This window comes from Corvus moneduloides, chromosome 4, assembly GCF_009650955.1.
Source record: "Corvus moneduloides isolate bCorMon1 chromosome 4, bCorMon1.pri, whole genome shotgun sequence".
Classification (NCBI taxonomy): Eukaryota; Metazoa; Chordata; class Aves; order Passeriformes; family Corvidae; genus Corvus; species Corvus moneduloides.
Genome location: NC_045479.1, coordinates 9176785 through 9192488, shown reverse-complemented (window position 1 = coordinate 9192488; position 15704 = coordinate 9176785). Strand labels below are relative to the sequence as shown.

The window sequence follows — 15704 nt, the reverse complement described above, 5'->3', positions numbered from 1 at the left end:
AGACTCATTTCGACTGTTGAATAATTGTTTTGGGTACAGATTCCTCTTAAGATGGCACCTCTCAGGCTGATGCTCAGCTGTATCTGTAACCATAAGGGTGGGTCAGATGTGGAATAGTTTAGGAAGTTTAATAAATAGCAGCAAACCCAAAACTCTTCACTGCTGAACAGTCAGGGTGATGCACCATAAGTGATTGTTACACTGCTGAGAAAAGGGAGTGCCAGTCTGTTACACTGAGGGATAACCGAGGTGTGACATGAAAAGCAGTTGTTGTCATCCTCAGTGACAGGAAAAGCAGAAGAGGAGTCCCCTGCACAGTGTCATCTGGAGTCGTGGTTGCAGGTCTTGTTCATCACGTTCAAAGGAGAGCTCTGCTTGTCAGCCTGAAGCAAGAGCAGGGCCTGGTTCATCACTCCCCCTGCACATGCATGTACTGCTCATTTCCTGTTATTTGTGATCCGAAAAACCTCATGGCATGTTTGGAGGTCATCTTGGAGGCTGCAGGTAGCCCATATGGACACTCAGAGCCTTTGAACAGACCTGTCCTAGGACCAATTTTTTCCTCCCATATATTAGTTTGAAAGTTGTTGTCTGCCTACAGAAGAGGAGGAAAGTGGAAAGATGCAAGAAAAACTGATGTTGGACTAAACTTATATGGTCCAATTTTTCTTTTGCCTGTTAGACACAACGGAGGAACCTGCACCACAGCCCAACAACACCATAGGCTCCATCATTGGTGTGATCCTTACAGTCTTCGTGGTGGGAGCAATGTACTTCATCTGCCAGAGAGTGCTGTGCCCACGCATGAAGGGGGATGGGGAAACCATGACCAATGATTATGTGGTGCACGGGCCAGCCTCGGTGCCTCTGGGCTATGTGCCTCACCCCAGCTCTCTGTCAGGGTCTCTCCCTGGTAAGTAAAGGCGGTGATCCTTGTCTTTGGCACCCCACAGCTGTACTTGAGGATACTGTGCATCGATGTTCAGCAAATGTCTGCTCCAGATGCACAGTTCTTGGAAGCTGTGGGAAGCCAGGACTGCCAAGGCTTGCTGCCATCCTTCTTTAGAATAATGAACTGCTATTTTACCCGTGCTGTTCACGAGCATTTAGGTACTTAGCAGAACCTAAGCTCAAATAAATGCACTCACTGTCCATTTTCTTCTTTTGCTACTAAGAATCCCCTTTTTGGGCTATTGTAGCACCAGCAAAGTGTCACAAAAGTACAGGGTAAAGTTACACAGAGTTATATTCATGAGACTTCAAACATCATGTAATCATTCTTGGTAGGTTTGTAGACTGAGTTTGTATGCTTGTGAGACTTCTTTCCAAGTCTGTAATGACCAGCAATAACTGTGGTCTCAGTTTATTTTACTTAACGCTGAATTTTCCAGTCCAAGCACATGATGCTACTACTGTTTAAAAAGTCAAACTTAACCACTACATTGCACTTCATTTCATTAATATGCATTGCTTCTGTATGTATTGATTAAATATGTACTGTAACTTGTGGCTTGTAGATCCAGCAGGTTCCTATCAGAATATAATTTGGTTTTAATACCAAGATAATTAATTTTGGGTTTGCAAGTTGTGCTTATATTGCTGTTGTCCTCCAGATTATTTTTTTAAGCTTCCTTTCGTCTGTGAATTGAGGAAGAATTGAATACTGACATACATCTTTGTTCTTCAGGTATGTCTCGAGGTAAATCTGTCATCAGCTCCCTCAGCATTATGGGAGGGAGCAGTGGCCCACCCTATGACAGGGCCCACGTTACTGGAGCCTCCTCCAGTAGTTCTTCAAGTACCAAAGGCACTTACTTTCCTCCAGTAAGTCATTCTATTATTCATAACCCTTTAATAACTTTCAGGGAAGTGACAGTGTCTTTCTAAAGGTTAATCAATTGACAGATTAATGTTTTGATTTAGAATTCTAGCCTAATAAACTTGTTTGAATATGGAGTAAGTGATTTTGAAAGGGAAGAGGATTGTCTTTTTCCAAAATGGTCTAGAAATTTTCTCTTAATTTAAAAAAGTTGTGAGAGAGCTCAGTGCCAGGAAAAAAGATGTTAGATTAAATGTCAGGGGAGATGAAAAAAATCCCTGTAGATGTTGAGCAGCTCTGGCAGAGAGATCTCCTTTCATTATACTCTGCCATGTGCCTCTGAAGGTAAAACTAAGGTTGATTCTGTATAGACCTTTCAAGGAATTAAAATTAAGCTTTGTGTCATGTGTCTTAAAAGTGACAGATAAATAAGTAAACAAGTGTTTTGCAGCTCCATAACATGCCTCCATCACAAATGGGTAGTGTGCTGCACTAGCTGCTGTGTAACAGTTGGTACCAGCCCTAGAGGGCTCCCTGTCTCTTCACTTCCAGCATCTGTGGTGGTTGGTTTGGATATTCTTGCGGAGCTCACCAAGCCACCCCTAGTGTTAGAGAGTCCCATGCGTGGTCAGTGAAGGCTGGAATCTTCAACTGTCTGTTTTCAGTTCTGAGAATCAACCAATTTAAATCAGGCTTTAAATCAGCTTTAAATTAATCCAAATGCATGGAGTAAGAACATGCCTGCATAGGGAAGGAATGCTTGCCTTGGCCAGCATGCTGCAAGTATTACAAGCAGAGCAATACTTGGGGACTGCAGCCTGCAGGAGCAGAGATCTGCCAGTTTGCCTCAGGCAGTGGTATCCCTAGTGACAATCTAGTATTGAACAGCTGGCTGCAACTTCACTTTTCAGCACTGGCTATGTCAAAATAGCCACAGCAGTCAGCATTTTTTGAGAAGAGCTTAGTAGTAGCTAATAGGAATGGCAGCAAATGGCATTTCCAGGGTCTGCTAAAGAACTGAGGAATAAACAGAGGAAAAATCGTGTTTGTTGGAAGGGCTATGGGGCTATGCATGCAGTTCTTTACTTAAGGTTCCTATTAGACAGTACTAAAAAGAAAAATTATAAACCGGTGTTTTTTCAAGTTTCCTTTGTATCTTTCCTTTTTAACAGTGGCTTTTTTCCTTTCTTACACCTTAGATTTTGAACCCGCCACCATCACCAGCTACTGAACGTTCACACTATACCATGGAATTTGGTTATTCTTCAAACAGCCCATCCACTCATAGATCCTACAGGTAATTACTATTACAATATCTTCTGTCAGGATCAAAGCAGTTAGTGTAGAAAATGCAGAATAAAGGCAGCCTCTGCTCCGTAAGAATTACAATCAAAGGCCCTAATTCTGCAAGCACTAAACTAGTGCTTAAATGGGCTCACATGTATCATGTCACTGCTGCCTGGGTAGAAGTGCAGCACTGTTTGAGGTAAATCATACAACTAAGTGGGTAGTGGTGCATCCCTCGGGTATATTCCTTAGGGGCAATGACAGCACTCATCACAAAGCTAGCTACATGCCAAAAGAAATGCAGTACCATGAGTATTCCGAGCCAAAAAAACTTACCCGGAGTGAACCCTGCCCTTTTTTAGGCTTCTGCCATAAATAATTTGTTATGTGAGTATCAGAAATTAGAAGCAAACACTCTGTGGAGGAAAGGTTGGCAGTATAAAGGCCAGAAGTAAGGTCAGAAGTAACACTGTGGTCTAGATAAAGCACAGAATTTCAAGTTCAACATATTAAGGGTTAATGTCTGGAAAAGACTGCTAACCTTTTGCTTATTTTCTCTTGACTAGTATTTATGGGCATGCATTTTCTCTGAATGTATCCTTCTTACTTTCCCTGTAAGAATGCTGATGGTTTGTTATTTTATAACAGGTTACCAAAAAATAGAGGAACAGACCCCTACTACCCAAGGGTGTAAAGGTTCCCCTCCCAAATCACCAGTAGATATGGTCAGTGAGAAGAGAGTGCTGTATTTGTCTGAAAGATGTGCCTCCCTAACGCTGAGCCTTTGGGGGCTTTGGATAATGAGGTCTCTGGGGCTGAACAGACATCTCTTCTCCATTAGCAGCAAATATGGCCTCTGTTGTGCAGAAGGTCAGACCAAATGTTTATAATGATCCCTTGCAGCCATATGAAAAATCTTTTTAAATTATAAGTAATTTTCTAATGAAAGAAACCCAAATTCTGGCACCACCATGGGCCATGCTGATCACTGGTTAGCTGATGTGACTTTTAGTATTATAAATGATATTAGGGATTGTCTCGGTTTTGAAAGACAGGTGTCTGCTAAGGAAGGCAGAGGCCCCCCTTGAAGTGGCAGATATAACCCCTTTTCCCTCCAAGTTATTATATTTTGAAATCAAGGGCCTTTAGGCAAAGATGTGGGAAATAGGAATAACAGTTCTTTACTCTATATATATATATATGTGTATAACCAGTCAAACAAAAACAACAACAACTATGGCAGTAACAGCAATCACAAACCCAGTGCCAGCCTTCTCGGCTGTCAGGCCCTTTCCCCTCGGGTGCAGTTCCGCTCGCAGCCGGCAGGGGCGCTGGCGGCTCCCGGTGAGCAGGGCAGGTGCGATGGTTCCCCCGCGGCTGCAGGGGGCGCTCCGGAGCGAGCTCGGGACACACGCGGCACCGGTGCCCCGGGATCCCGGGAAGGGATGGGACAAAGGCTTCACAAACCCCTGGGCAGCCGATCCCGGGCTCTCAGGAACAGCAGGCTGAAACGGCAGGGACGGACGCAAATCCCGGGTGGCAGGCGAGATGTATCCAGATGGGAGAACCCCACGGAGGCCCAGGCAGGCAGGGCGAGCAGGGCTACAGCGTAGCGGAAGCTCGAAGCAGCAGCGGGGCAGGGCAGCCACAGCCCGGTCTCCAGCAGGGCAGGGAAAGCGGCTTTTGGGGTCCCGGCGTTGTTTCCAGCAGGAAGAAAGAACGGCCAAAAAGAAAGAAGCAGCAGCTCCTTTCTCTGCAGCTTCTCTCTCCGGACGCTCAGAGCGAACTGACTCCACACCCAGGTGTAGACAAAGGAGTAGCCAGGTCCACCCCACTCCCCTTTTGTCTTTCTTAAGTACAGCTATTTGTCCCCTAGCAACATGCATATGGGAGAAAATTCCTTTAACAGGGAAAAAAAAAAAAAAAAAACCAGACTAAACTAAAACCCCAACAGGGATGTAGCATAGGTTTCAATGTTTTCCAAATGCTCCCCCACCCAAAAATAAACGCTGGTCTTGCTGCTTCTGATCTTGCTTCTTTCCTAATATTTTGACTTGACTATAGAGGAACTGCATCCCCATGTGTCCTCAGCCACTTAGTGTGATGCTGGGAGTTGTAGCTACCATGCATTTCCCTTTCTAATTTGTTTCCTTGAAACTATCTTGGGCTCGTTTTAAAAGATGTTTTGTGGTAGCAGCGTTTGAGAATTTCATCCTGGTTACTTCTCTAAGGAATGCTTCTCCTGAGTGCTGTGAATGTGCCAGGTAATTTTCAGTCCTCCTGTCTAGCCTTGGAAGTTAGTATCTAGAAACTGCATAATGGAAACAGAATTATCTTCTCCATAATTGCAACACAGGTATTACACAGACACTTGCACACTGGTGCCCTTCCTGCCCCGCTGTCTTAGGAGCAACTTTTTCTACCTCAATTAAGTCCTTAGGGAGCCTGTTGTGTGAGAGACTGTTCTCAGCCACTGCTCCTTTCTGTGGCACAACAAAAGCTCTTGCAGGTGCTCTTTGCATCTCTGAGCAGGCAGTGTTGGGGTCACTGGAAACACCTGGAGACTGAGAAACACTTAGCACACAGCAAGCCTGGGTTCTCCAGTGATCTTGGAATCACAGAATGCAGTGGGTGGGAAGGGACATCAGCCCATCCAGTTCCACCCCCTGCCATGGGCAGGGACCCGTTCCACTAGACCAGGTTACTCCACGCCCTGTCCAGCCTGGCCTGGAACACTTCCAAGGATGGGGCACCCACAACATTATGGATTAATTTAACCCAAATGCGATAATAGAATGCTTTCACAAAACAGGGCACACTATCCAATTCCAGCAGTTTTGAGCACAAACTGAATTTTCTATGAGTAAAGCAGCACATCAGAAATTTGTGACGAGTTGCTTAGAGCTAAAATTAGTTAGTTTTATGAGTTAGATAATTAATAAAGAAACTGGCATCCCTTCCACCTGTTGCTGTGATGTGCCTGACGCTGTAGCAGGAAGGGGAGCCTTCTGCAGGGAAGTTAGGAGAGGAGATGCTGTGCACCACTTCAGAGGTTGACCTGCTTTCTGTTTCCACCTTGGCTTATCCCCCTTGGAAAGGGGGAAGAATGACCCTTTCCCCCTCCGTCTCCCCGCTGCAGCTACCGGCCCTACAGCTACCGGCACTTCGCGCCGCCCACGACGCCCTGCAGCACGGACGTGTGCGACAGCGACTACGCCCCGAGCCGCCGGCTCCCCGCGGCCGCCGCCAAGGGCTACACCAGCGACCTCAACTACGACTCGGAGCCGGTGCCGCCGCCGCCCACGCCGCGCAGCCAGTACCTGTCGGCCGAGGAGAACTGCGAGAGCTGCCCGCCGTCCCCGTACACCGAGCGCAGCTACTCGCACCACCTGTACCCGCCGCCGCCGTCCCCCTGCACCGACTCCTCCTGAGGGGCAGCCCCCCGCCCCGCGCCCTCCGCTCTGCGCTGTAAATACAAAAGGTTCTGCTGGGGACGGGGGGAGGGAGCTCTCGGCCGAGGATGGGGGAGGACAGTGTACAGTTAAATGTGGGGCGGAGGAACACTGAAGATATTTGTACAGAAGAATTAAAAAAAAAAAAAAAGGATATTTATATATTTTCTTAAACAGCAGCTGCTGCTTGTGCCATAAGAAGAAAAATTTTTGTATAAAAGAACCCAGACGTTTGTACAAAAAGTTTTTATTTTTGCAAATGGAACACAAAAACATGCCTTAATCCAGTGAAGTGACTGAGCACATAAGGAAATGGAAGGACTGGGATATATTACTTGTCCAGCGAGGTGATATGTGGGTTTTGTCAATACCAAAAATGTTTAAAGTAATTAATAATAAAGAAGTCCGTCTCAGAGCAGCATACCATAGATACTTGGAAGTAGCCAAATAACCTCTATGTTAACTGCAGAGGGCCAGCAACTAAAGTTAAACTTGAAAACGCAGTCAGGACAGATATTAACCTTACACAAAGGGCTTTGTTTTCTGCAGGAATACAGCAATCGTAGCAGTGAATCCAGAAAAACAATCACACACTTTTTAAAATGAATACACCTCTGGTTTCCCTTAATGCATTTAACAAATGAGAGCATTTAGAGCTCTCTCCCTGCTTCTGGAATTGCAGTGATTTTTGTTGGGTGTATTTTAAAGTTTGTTTTTTAATCCCGGTTAGGTTTTCTTATCTCTTCTTCATCCTTTCTTCCTGCCTGTGTCACTTAAATTAATGATACTCGTATTTAAAGTACTGCTAGAACTGGGCTGCTGTAAATGCCAGGTTTTCTCCTAATTAGCCTTGTCATGCAATGATTATCATGCTATACATTACCCTCCTCATTTTGCCAGCATGGTAGGACTCTGTTTTGTACCAGGTCAGTACGATTCTCACATCATTGACAAGGGTAATATGCATATACCTGAATGATTTTTAGTCCCTTAAAAAAGAAAATCTTATTTTGACCTAGTGCCCACAAAATGTCAAATATTTTTATACCACATATAATAGAGACAGCGTATTTATAAACTATAAATTTAACCATGGATTGTTAGTTTTACTGTAAATGAATAATATATCCTTGCAGTACTTTCAGTGTATATTGATATCACAGTATACAAATCATATATATAAATATATATACTATTTTTTCCTAGTAAGGAAGCATTTAACTTTCAGTGGAGCAACTGTCCATAAGAAAAATAGATGTTTTGATCATTGGAAGGGGTTCCCCTGCTGTATTAACTGCTCGTGTTTTCTTTGTGTTAGGTAAAGCCAGTTTTTCTCAGTATGATTTTGACATACCTCCTCTTTTGCGTGGTGTGAGTTTAAGTATTAACCGCTGTGAATGTCAAATTTTAAGATATTCTTAACCAAACCATTTTATATTCACATCTCTATTTTTGTATATTGTCATATTTAGCCCCTTCTCCCAGCAGCCTCACCATGGTGGTTTTGACAGGGAGACTATTTAATCAAGTGAAAACATTATTTGTGTAGGTTAAGGGGCAACCTAGGATATTGTTAACTCCTCTTGGACACTAGTGCAGTGCTTTGAATTTGTTTTGTTGCAGCAGAGCTCACAGTACACCTGATCTTAGATGGCATTGTGCATTTGCACCTTCTGTTGACATCACATCCCCTGAAGGTGCTCTTCACAGACTGGCCCTCTGAGTCTTCTCTCTCAAAACAAAGGTCCTGGGGACCTCCTGCCTCCTCACCTTTGGGTATGGAATGGGGATAGCAACTTTCCAGAGGCGCCTTTTGGGTTTTATTGTTCTCTGTTGCTTCTTTCTCAGCCAGTTTCAACTAAAAGAGAAGTTCATCTGAAAACATGGCATGGGCTTGCAATTGATGCTGTTGACAAAATTAGTGACAAGTTGTTCTTGCTAGCTGCCACTCATCTGGAGTACTGGATCCTCATTTGGTTTCAGCTCCAAGGAAAACGGCATCATTGGGATTCCATCTGAAATAAAGGGTCTTTCCTACTAGTCCAGGAAACCTGAGGAAACTTTAAAAAGCCTTGGCGATCTCCAGGCTATTGCTGTTGATCTCTGAAGATGGTGTACTAAGGGGTTTTTTGCCCAGCTTCATTCTAAGTTTCTAGGAATTGTAGTAGCTGTTCTTCTGGCTCTTCCTTGCTGGTGGAGAAGCTTCCTTGTGTTGTCCAGCAGGATGGATGTTGAGGAGGGTGTTGTGAACTATAAGGGAACTTGAAACCCTATATATGAAGGGGGGAGGGCGGGTGTGTCGGGGTGGGGGGTGAGGCTGGCACACCGATGAGAATTAGAATTTCTCTGTTGTTTACATTTTTTCATGTGCAGCATTCCGTGTGGGGTTCACATGTGGAAACTTGCACTAATGAACTCAGAAGAATATTGTATTGTTGTATCTCAGTCCAAGTGCTTGTACTGCAATGGCAATGGTCTCTTCTTGCAAAATACTTTTCTCAGTGTGCCAATTTCTGTTTGAAAAATTCCAGGATGGTTGAGCTTAAGGAGTGGTATCCTCTTTCTGGTGCAGCCCCTTGGAGGGAGCTTCCTGCAGGTAAATTTGTGTGTTAATTGCAGCAAAGATTTGTTTAGAAGAAAGACATTCTCTGCATATGGATCGTGCTGCCTCCTGTGCTGGTTTACATCCACATAACCCAACTGAAGTCAATGGGGTGGACATAGAATTCCGTGTAGGATTTCATCAAGTCTTTCTGATACAGATGTTTCAGTTTGTGCATCAAATATTTTGGGTGATCTGCCTCTAGGAGGTTCATGAGAGGGTAATTGGACAGGCTGGGGTTTTCCACTGAGAATGCCCAGCATAGAGAACAGACTGTTCCTCGTCTGAGCAGGAAGCTATTATCTGATTTCGCAAATACATGTATTTTCTCAGTAAATCTGGAGTAAAATTTTGAAAGAGGTGGTGGTCTGTGAAGCTCCTCTTGGGCAGATCTCCAAATTACAAAAGCAGTGATGCAACCAGTACCCACACCTGACACATTCCCAGTGGATAAACCCTAGACTGAACACTGAGACTTTCTTTGTTCCCCTATGCTACTGAGCCAGCTGTGGTTCATATTCTCCTTCCCTCAGTGAGGATCATCTTTTCTCCTGCTTCTCCAATTGACTGAGGTGTTGGGACCATAGATAACACAGACACACCCATTCAGGAGATTGCTGAAGTGGGTTCTCACCGATGGCAGTGAAAATTGCTCCTTGTCCTTCAAGTTAAGCACAAAGGTCCTTATCCTACAGCATCAGGTACAGTAGGACACTAACACAGGGACGAAGGGTGTACTGTTTCCTCTCTGTAGACACTTGGGGAGTGTTCTTAGCTGGCTGTCTGGTGATGGGAATAGCTGGCATGCCCAGTCTGGAAAGAAACAGTCCACTATAGCTAAAAAACAAGACAGGACATTACAGCATAATTTGTTGGTAACTGACCTTTGGATGTTTAAATGGCAGCATTAATGAGACCTAAGCCTGCCTTTTAAAGTTACACCTGCCATGTCATGCTGCGTGCAATTCATACCTTCCTAAGGAGCACTCCTCATTTCCCCACTGCTTTTGGATACCAAGATATTTCTTAGGAAATAACTTGGATTCAATAAATGGAACACTCACACGGTATTTGCATTTGAAATAAAGAATGGTTTCCATGAATATAAATTCATGCAACCTGTGCACATACATTAAATGAAATATTTACAGTAGTGCACAATACGTAAGTGAGCCATTTGATATCAAAGGATTCATTTTGCTGTGAGTTGAAACTTTCTGCATTGTAAATTCTGGATTTCTGCCACAGTATTTCCCTCCCCACGTGCATGTACAAGTGTGTGTGCAGGTACCCATATCTTTGATAATGGGCACTTACCAAAGCTGATTATTTTCTCTTGTGCATACAGATGCAGCCTCCCTGCCTCCCAGAGTGCTACTGCTGAATGTTGCCCTGCTGTGTCTCACCTGCCCTGGGCTCCTTTTGGCCAGGCTGTACGACAGACAGCAGAACACCTGACTATTGAACACTCTGTCAGGCCAGGCAGGAGAGGAAGCACAGTTTTTGTACTGTTCCCCTACTCTTGGAGTCCATTTTGCAGATGAGTAAAGCTCCTCTGTGTTTTGTAGGGACATGGAAAGCAGTCTGCTGCAGCCCTAGCGTAATGATGAAGAAAATTGCACCCAAACTGCTTGACATGGCAGGTGCTATGGTCAGCTGCAAGTGAAGGTGCATGTGGAAAATCCCTGTCATTCCTGTTTAGTACACTAATGGGCCTTGATGGTGTTCTGGTCTCCAGCTCTGCATTGCTTCTCTATTTATTACAGCCCATTCTCTAGAGATGGCTTCATTGGCAAGTCCTAAATACAGTTTAAGCTTTAAAGTAGTTAAAGCTGTGCTAAGATGAAGAAAAGGCCCCTGTCTTGCATATTATTTCCATTCCTGATTGCTTGGCAAATCTCAGATTAATTGATTAGCACCATTCTGGGGGGATCTGCTTGAACTACAGAACTCCCTGGTCACACATGCTGTTGGATCAGATGACTTCTTCAATTCTCTTAAGAAGTAATCAATCACTTTCTTTTCCTGACCGTTTTGCCTTGAGCATGTTTGTCACACAATATTGTCAGTGACAGAATCTGCTTCTGAACATGTACTGTGCATGTAGCAGATTACTTATTAGTTCTGCAACAGAAAAATAACTGGCTCATGGAGTGCAAAAATAATTTGAGCATTGCTATTCAGAAATTGCTTTCTTAGCAATGAGATTTTTTAAATTGCATTTTGGTGTTGGTATGGCTTGAAAATTAACCTTTAACTTAATTGGCAGGTGACAGAGAAACCTTGCAAATAAGTTAGGAATGAACTAACAGTCTGAAAAGGGCTGCAAAACAGTCCATCTCTTTCTAAAAGAAGTCAAAATACAGTAGCGATCCAAAATTTTCTTTCTTCTCCATCTTTAAAAAGGGAAGGGATGTGTAGCATTTATTGGGACTGGGTGATTCACACCAGAACTGTGCAGGGCAGGGTAAGTAAAGTGTCCATCCTTCATTCGGGACACAGATTGTCCTAGTGGAGGGCAGGGTGATTATTACAAACTCTAGAAAGCAGTCGTGTTCCCCTCTTTAAATGAACCAGGAGCAGCTTTGAAGTCCTGATTAAAATGGCTATAGCCTTAAGCCATGCAGGGAAGAGTCAGCGAGGGAAAAGGGAAGTGTTTTTTGTAAGAGGATACCACCAGGCTTAAGCTGAACTAGCCTTGTTTGCAAGTGAAGGATCTGGTGCTGCTTTCAGATTTTAACTCTTCGTTTTGTTTTTGGTTTGTTTTGTTTGTTCTTTTTGTAAGCTTTAATCACTGTTTGTCATTGTCTTAAAGCCAGCTGGTGTCTCTTGTTCATCAACTTCGGTACGATGGTGCTTTGCAAGGATGTATTTATATTATAATGGCCAACATTTGGCCAGCCCTATTCACTCATTCACTAACTTTTTTTTTTGTAAAATAAAGTGCTTTACTTGTACAATGTATATAAACCTTGTACAAAAATCCTTTCCAATTATTACCGAGTTGTAACAAATGAAATGTTGATTTTTATAATAAAACTAAGAGTGAAAAAGGAGAGGTATGTTTCATTTTATTTCAGTATCTGGAGGACAAGCAATTAAAGGTACAACGTGCTCTCCATGAAAGTCAGAATGGGCTGAGTTTTCCGATGCTGTAGAAGGCCCTGCAGACACATGGATTTGCAGTGCAACTGGCTATATTTTAAAGCTTCAAGTCTCAGTTATTGATCCCTTAGATTGGTTTACAGGATAATACCAACCAGAATCTTTTACCAAATGACTGTTTCGGACACTGCTCATTCTTGAAATCTCTATTGAAATGTTTGGAAAGAGGGAAGTGTTTAACTTCAAAATGTAAAAGAAATTCCCCCAAGCCCTCTTCCTATTGCTGTAACAAGTAATTGGAGAGGAACCAGTTCTGAATTTATAAGCTCAGCACAGGAATATCCCACTCCACTTGCATCCACTGGTCATGGAAAAAAATACATGGCTTTGTATTAGTGTGGATCTGGCTGTACTGAGACTGCAGCTCTGGTTTTTCTGCATGGAAGCATGGACAAGCCATGTACCACTTGCCATGTCAGTAAGTCAGGGTCTGCATTTATCAATCTCACAGAGCGTTGTAAAAATACATCCCGTTCACACTCAGCCAGGCTGCTGTGCTTACTTTGTTTCAAGGTGTTACATTTATTTTGCCTTGGAAAACAAGCGGTTAGTTTGGAGCTGCAGGGGGCTGCGTTTTTCTCTGAAAATGCCGGTTTGGAATTGTTGCTGGGCTGCAAAAGGCTCAACAGCCCTTCCTTTTGTTTTCATTTAAACCATGGTGGCTACCTTTAGTCTGTGCAGCTGTAATATGGTAGAAGTTTGTGTACAGCATTCATGTTCTCTTGGATTCCCTGAGACTTGGACTTTTCCAGATATGGCTTAAGCATCAGAGTGCATCAGAGTGCATTTGTTCCTCAAAGTGCATATTAGAGAGGGGGTATGGACAGGCACAAAAAGAGCAGGATCAGCCCTCTCCATGAGCAACTTGAGTTAAACCTTGGGGAGAAAAACCGAAACTCTTTAGAGGGAGAGTGTAGCTCAGGAAACAGAACTTACTCCTTGTCAGTTGTCTTACCTGTGCCAGGTAAGGTCTCCAGCAGTGGCAGAGCTGCTGAAATCGTGTTTGCCAGGCAGCATGAGGCTGCAGGCATAGTAAGGAGCACTGGAGTACTTCCCATCATTTAAAAACGTATTCCCTGCCTGTCTGAGAAAAGACCTCTTGGAAATCTGAAAAGAATTTGTGATTGGGAGCTGCTGGTCCTCCCTCCTTGCACCCTCTGAGGCACAATGAAACTGCTCAGTGGGGAAGGTCTGAAGCTCGGGTTCTGTGGCTTGGTGTGGCACAGCAGTGACCTCACCCCAGCTCTGCTCCCACAGCAAGACACCTTTACAAGAGTCCAAGGGGAACGAGTACCCTGCAGCAACCACCAGGTTGGCTTCTCTGAGGACATGTGAAGAACATCCTTTGGGTCTGAGGAGATGGAGGAATTTCACCTGGTAAGTGTTTTCTGCTGTTAGTGTTGCCAAGATCCCTAGCCCTGTCTCCTTCCCAAGAAACCAATAACCTTACCTTGCAGAGCACTGGGCTGGAGAGGGACAGCTGAGGGAGGGACCCTCCACCAAGTGCCCCCAGCACTGCCCTGAGAAATGGGTTTCAACCACGGATGATCCCTGCTGGTGACTGAATAAAGGGCTACAGGCTACTGCTGGCTCCTGCAGAGCTGGGAGCATCCAGCTGTCCCAGGGGACAGGCCCAGGACCTTCACCTGCAGCTCAGGTGCTCTGAGAGCTGCTCTGGCTTCCTGGGCCAGGTGTCCATGCAGGTGAAGAGCAGCAGGGAAATGTTGCACATCAGAGATGCACAGAGAGGACTGTGGGGAGAAGAGAGGTGCAGAGAGGTTGTGGTGGTTGTGCTCTGGGCTCCTTATCTTTCTTCAATGATGTGCATAGAGGGGAATTAGAAACATGCATAAAGTAAGATGAATAAAGGACACAGGGCATATGGTAGGAAGGATCCTGGAAGTCAGTGGCAATAAAAAGAAAGGATAATATTACAGGTGCCTCCTGGAAGTCACTCAGCACACAGCAACTATGCCTCAGAACACACCTGGTTGGCATGACAGGGATCCCAGGGGAATAATCTGGCAAGGATGGAGAAAAGGAACCATGCTGGGCAGTTCAGGATGAAGAGCCAGAGGAGTCCGGTAGAAAAGCAGGGAGTCCTGTTGTCTGCACCCTGTCTGTGCTTGGAATGAAAGAATTGTTATGGGGCCTGACTCCTGTGGGGCCAGAGAAGATCAGTTCAGGAGGGACCAGAGGAAATGGTTTAAGAGGCCGCTCCTGCCATCCCACCCACAGGCCCAGCAGTCTAGCGGGGAGACAAGCTGCTTTCTGCCCAGGGCTTCTTTGACTTGGCTCCCAAGGAGGCAGCCAGGCCACTTTTGCCTGGAAGAGAAGAGCAGCAGGATGGAAATCAGCACTGTAGCTTGATGGGGCAGGAAATGTGTCTGCACGAAGCGCTTCCAGAGGCTGTGAGGGCTTTCCAGCGGGGACAGTCCCTCTCAGGCACAGCCCTGACTGGTTATCAGCACTGAGGGGCTGTTGTGCCAGCAAGAGTGACCAGCTGCCAGTGTTTGGGGCCAGCCAGAGGGGAAGCAGGCAAGCTGAAAGAGGAGATGGCATCAGGAATTACCTGAGACCCCCCAGCAAAGCCCCTCCTTCTCCCAGAATTCCCCTGTGAGCTGCACCTGTGTACAGCCTCTTTCCTGCCTTGCACCTCCCCTGCCTCTCTAATGAACACCAGACCTTGGCCTCCGAGGGCATTCCATGAGCTTTTGTGGCTCCTTCCTTAGCAGAGGCGCATTGTCCTCGCTGTGGAATCACACTCATGGGAATGCTGCTGACACTGATTCTGCTTCAGGTGGGGAGTGAGCAGCAGGGGAGTCCTTCTGATAAAGATCCAGATTTTAGGCAAATGTCTCCTGTGCTGAAAAGTCAAGGAAGAAATCAGCATAACATGACACCCACTGTGGACAGGAGGAGAGTTTGGAAATGAATTTTTTATTTTAATGGATCATGATGCAATAGATGCTTTAAAAATAGAAATCTATTGGTGCATCTTTCCTAACTTTGTGTTTTTCAGGCATGCTCTGTTTGCTGTAGACAGAGTGATTCCTCCCTAAATGCCACTGTATTCTTTCCATACTGCAAATGTTTTGAGAAACCCCGTGGCTGCAGCATTGCTGTGCAGATGGCCTAATGTGGGCTGATGTTCTGAAGCACAGCTGTGAGGGATTCATTATTTGATGGAAAAAAACCAATTTCAGATGCTTCTAATAAAAAAATGTTCCACCAGCAGCATTAATAAGGAAGGTCGATTTTTTTTAAAAAATTCACTTCTCTCTCTTACCTTCCAATGTGATATCCACAGGTCTACTCCACTCTGTGTTGCAACTTGAGTAGTGGAATAGGAAAGACATATTCCCCCAAATTTTGAGAA

At 44.8% G+C, this 15704-nt stretch overlaps 1 protein-coding gene across 4 annotated transcripts in view; it reads left to right on the top strand.

The window, feature by feature from the left end:
• Positions 1-12216, top strand: part of LRP6 (LDL receptor related protein 6) — a 122238-nt gene extending 110022 nt beyond the window's left edge. For 2 of the 4 annotated variants that reach the window (XM_032105811.1, XM_032105810.1), the window contains exons 20-23: positions 683-913; positions 1688-1824; positions 3019-3116; positions 6205-12216. In XM_032105811.1, coding sequence (XP_031961702.1) covers positions 683-913; positions 1688-1824; positions 3019-3116; positions 6205-6673 — 935 coding nt within the window. In that variant the 3' untranslated portion in view covers positions 6674-12216. The remainder of the gene's footprint in view (positions 1-682; positions 914-1687; positions 1825-3018; positions 3117-6204) is intronic. The other 2 variants (XM_032105814.1, XM_032105812.1) reach the window with 1 other exon arrangement.
• The last annotated feature ends 3488 nt before the right edge of the window (positions 12217-15704 follow it).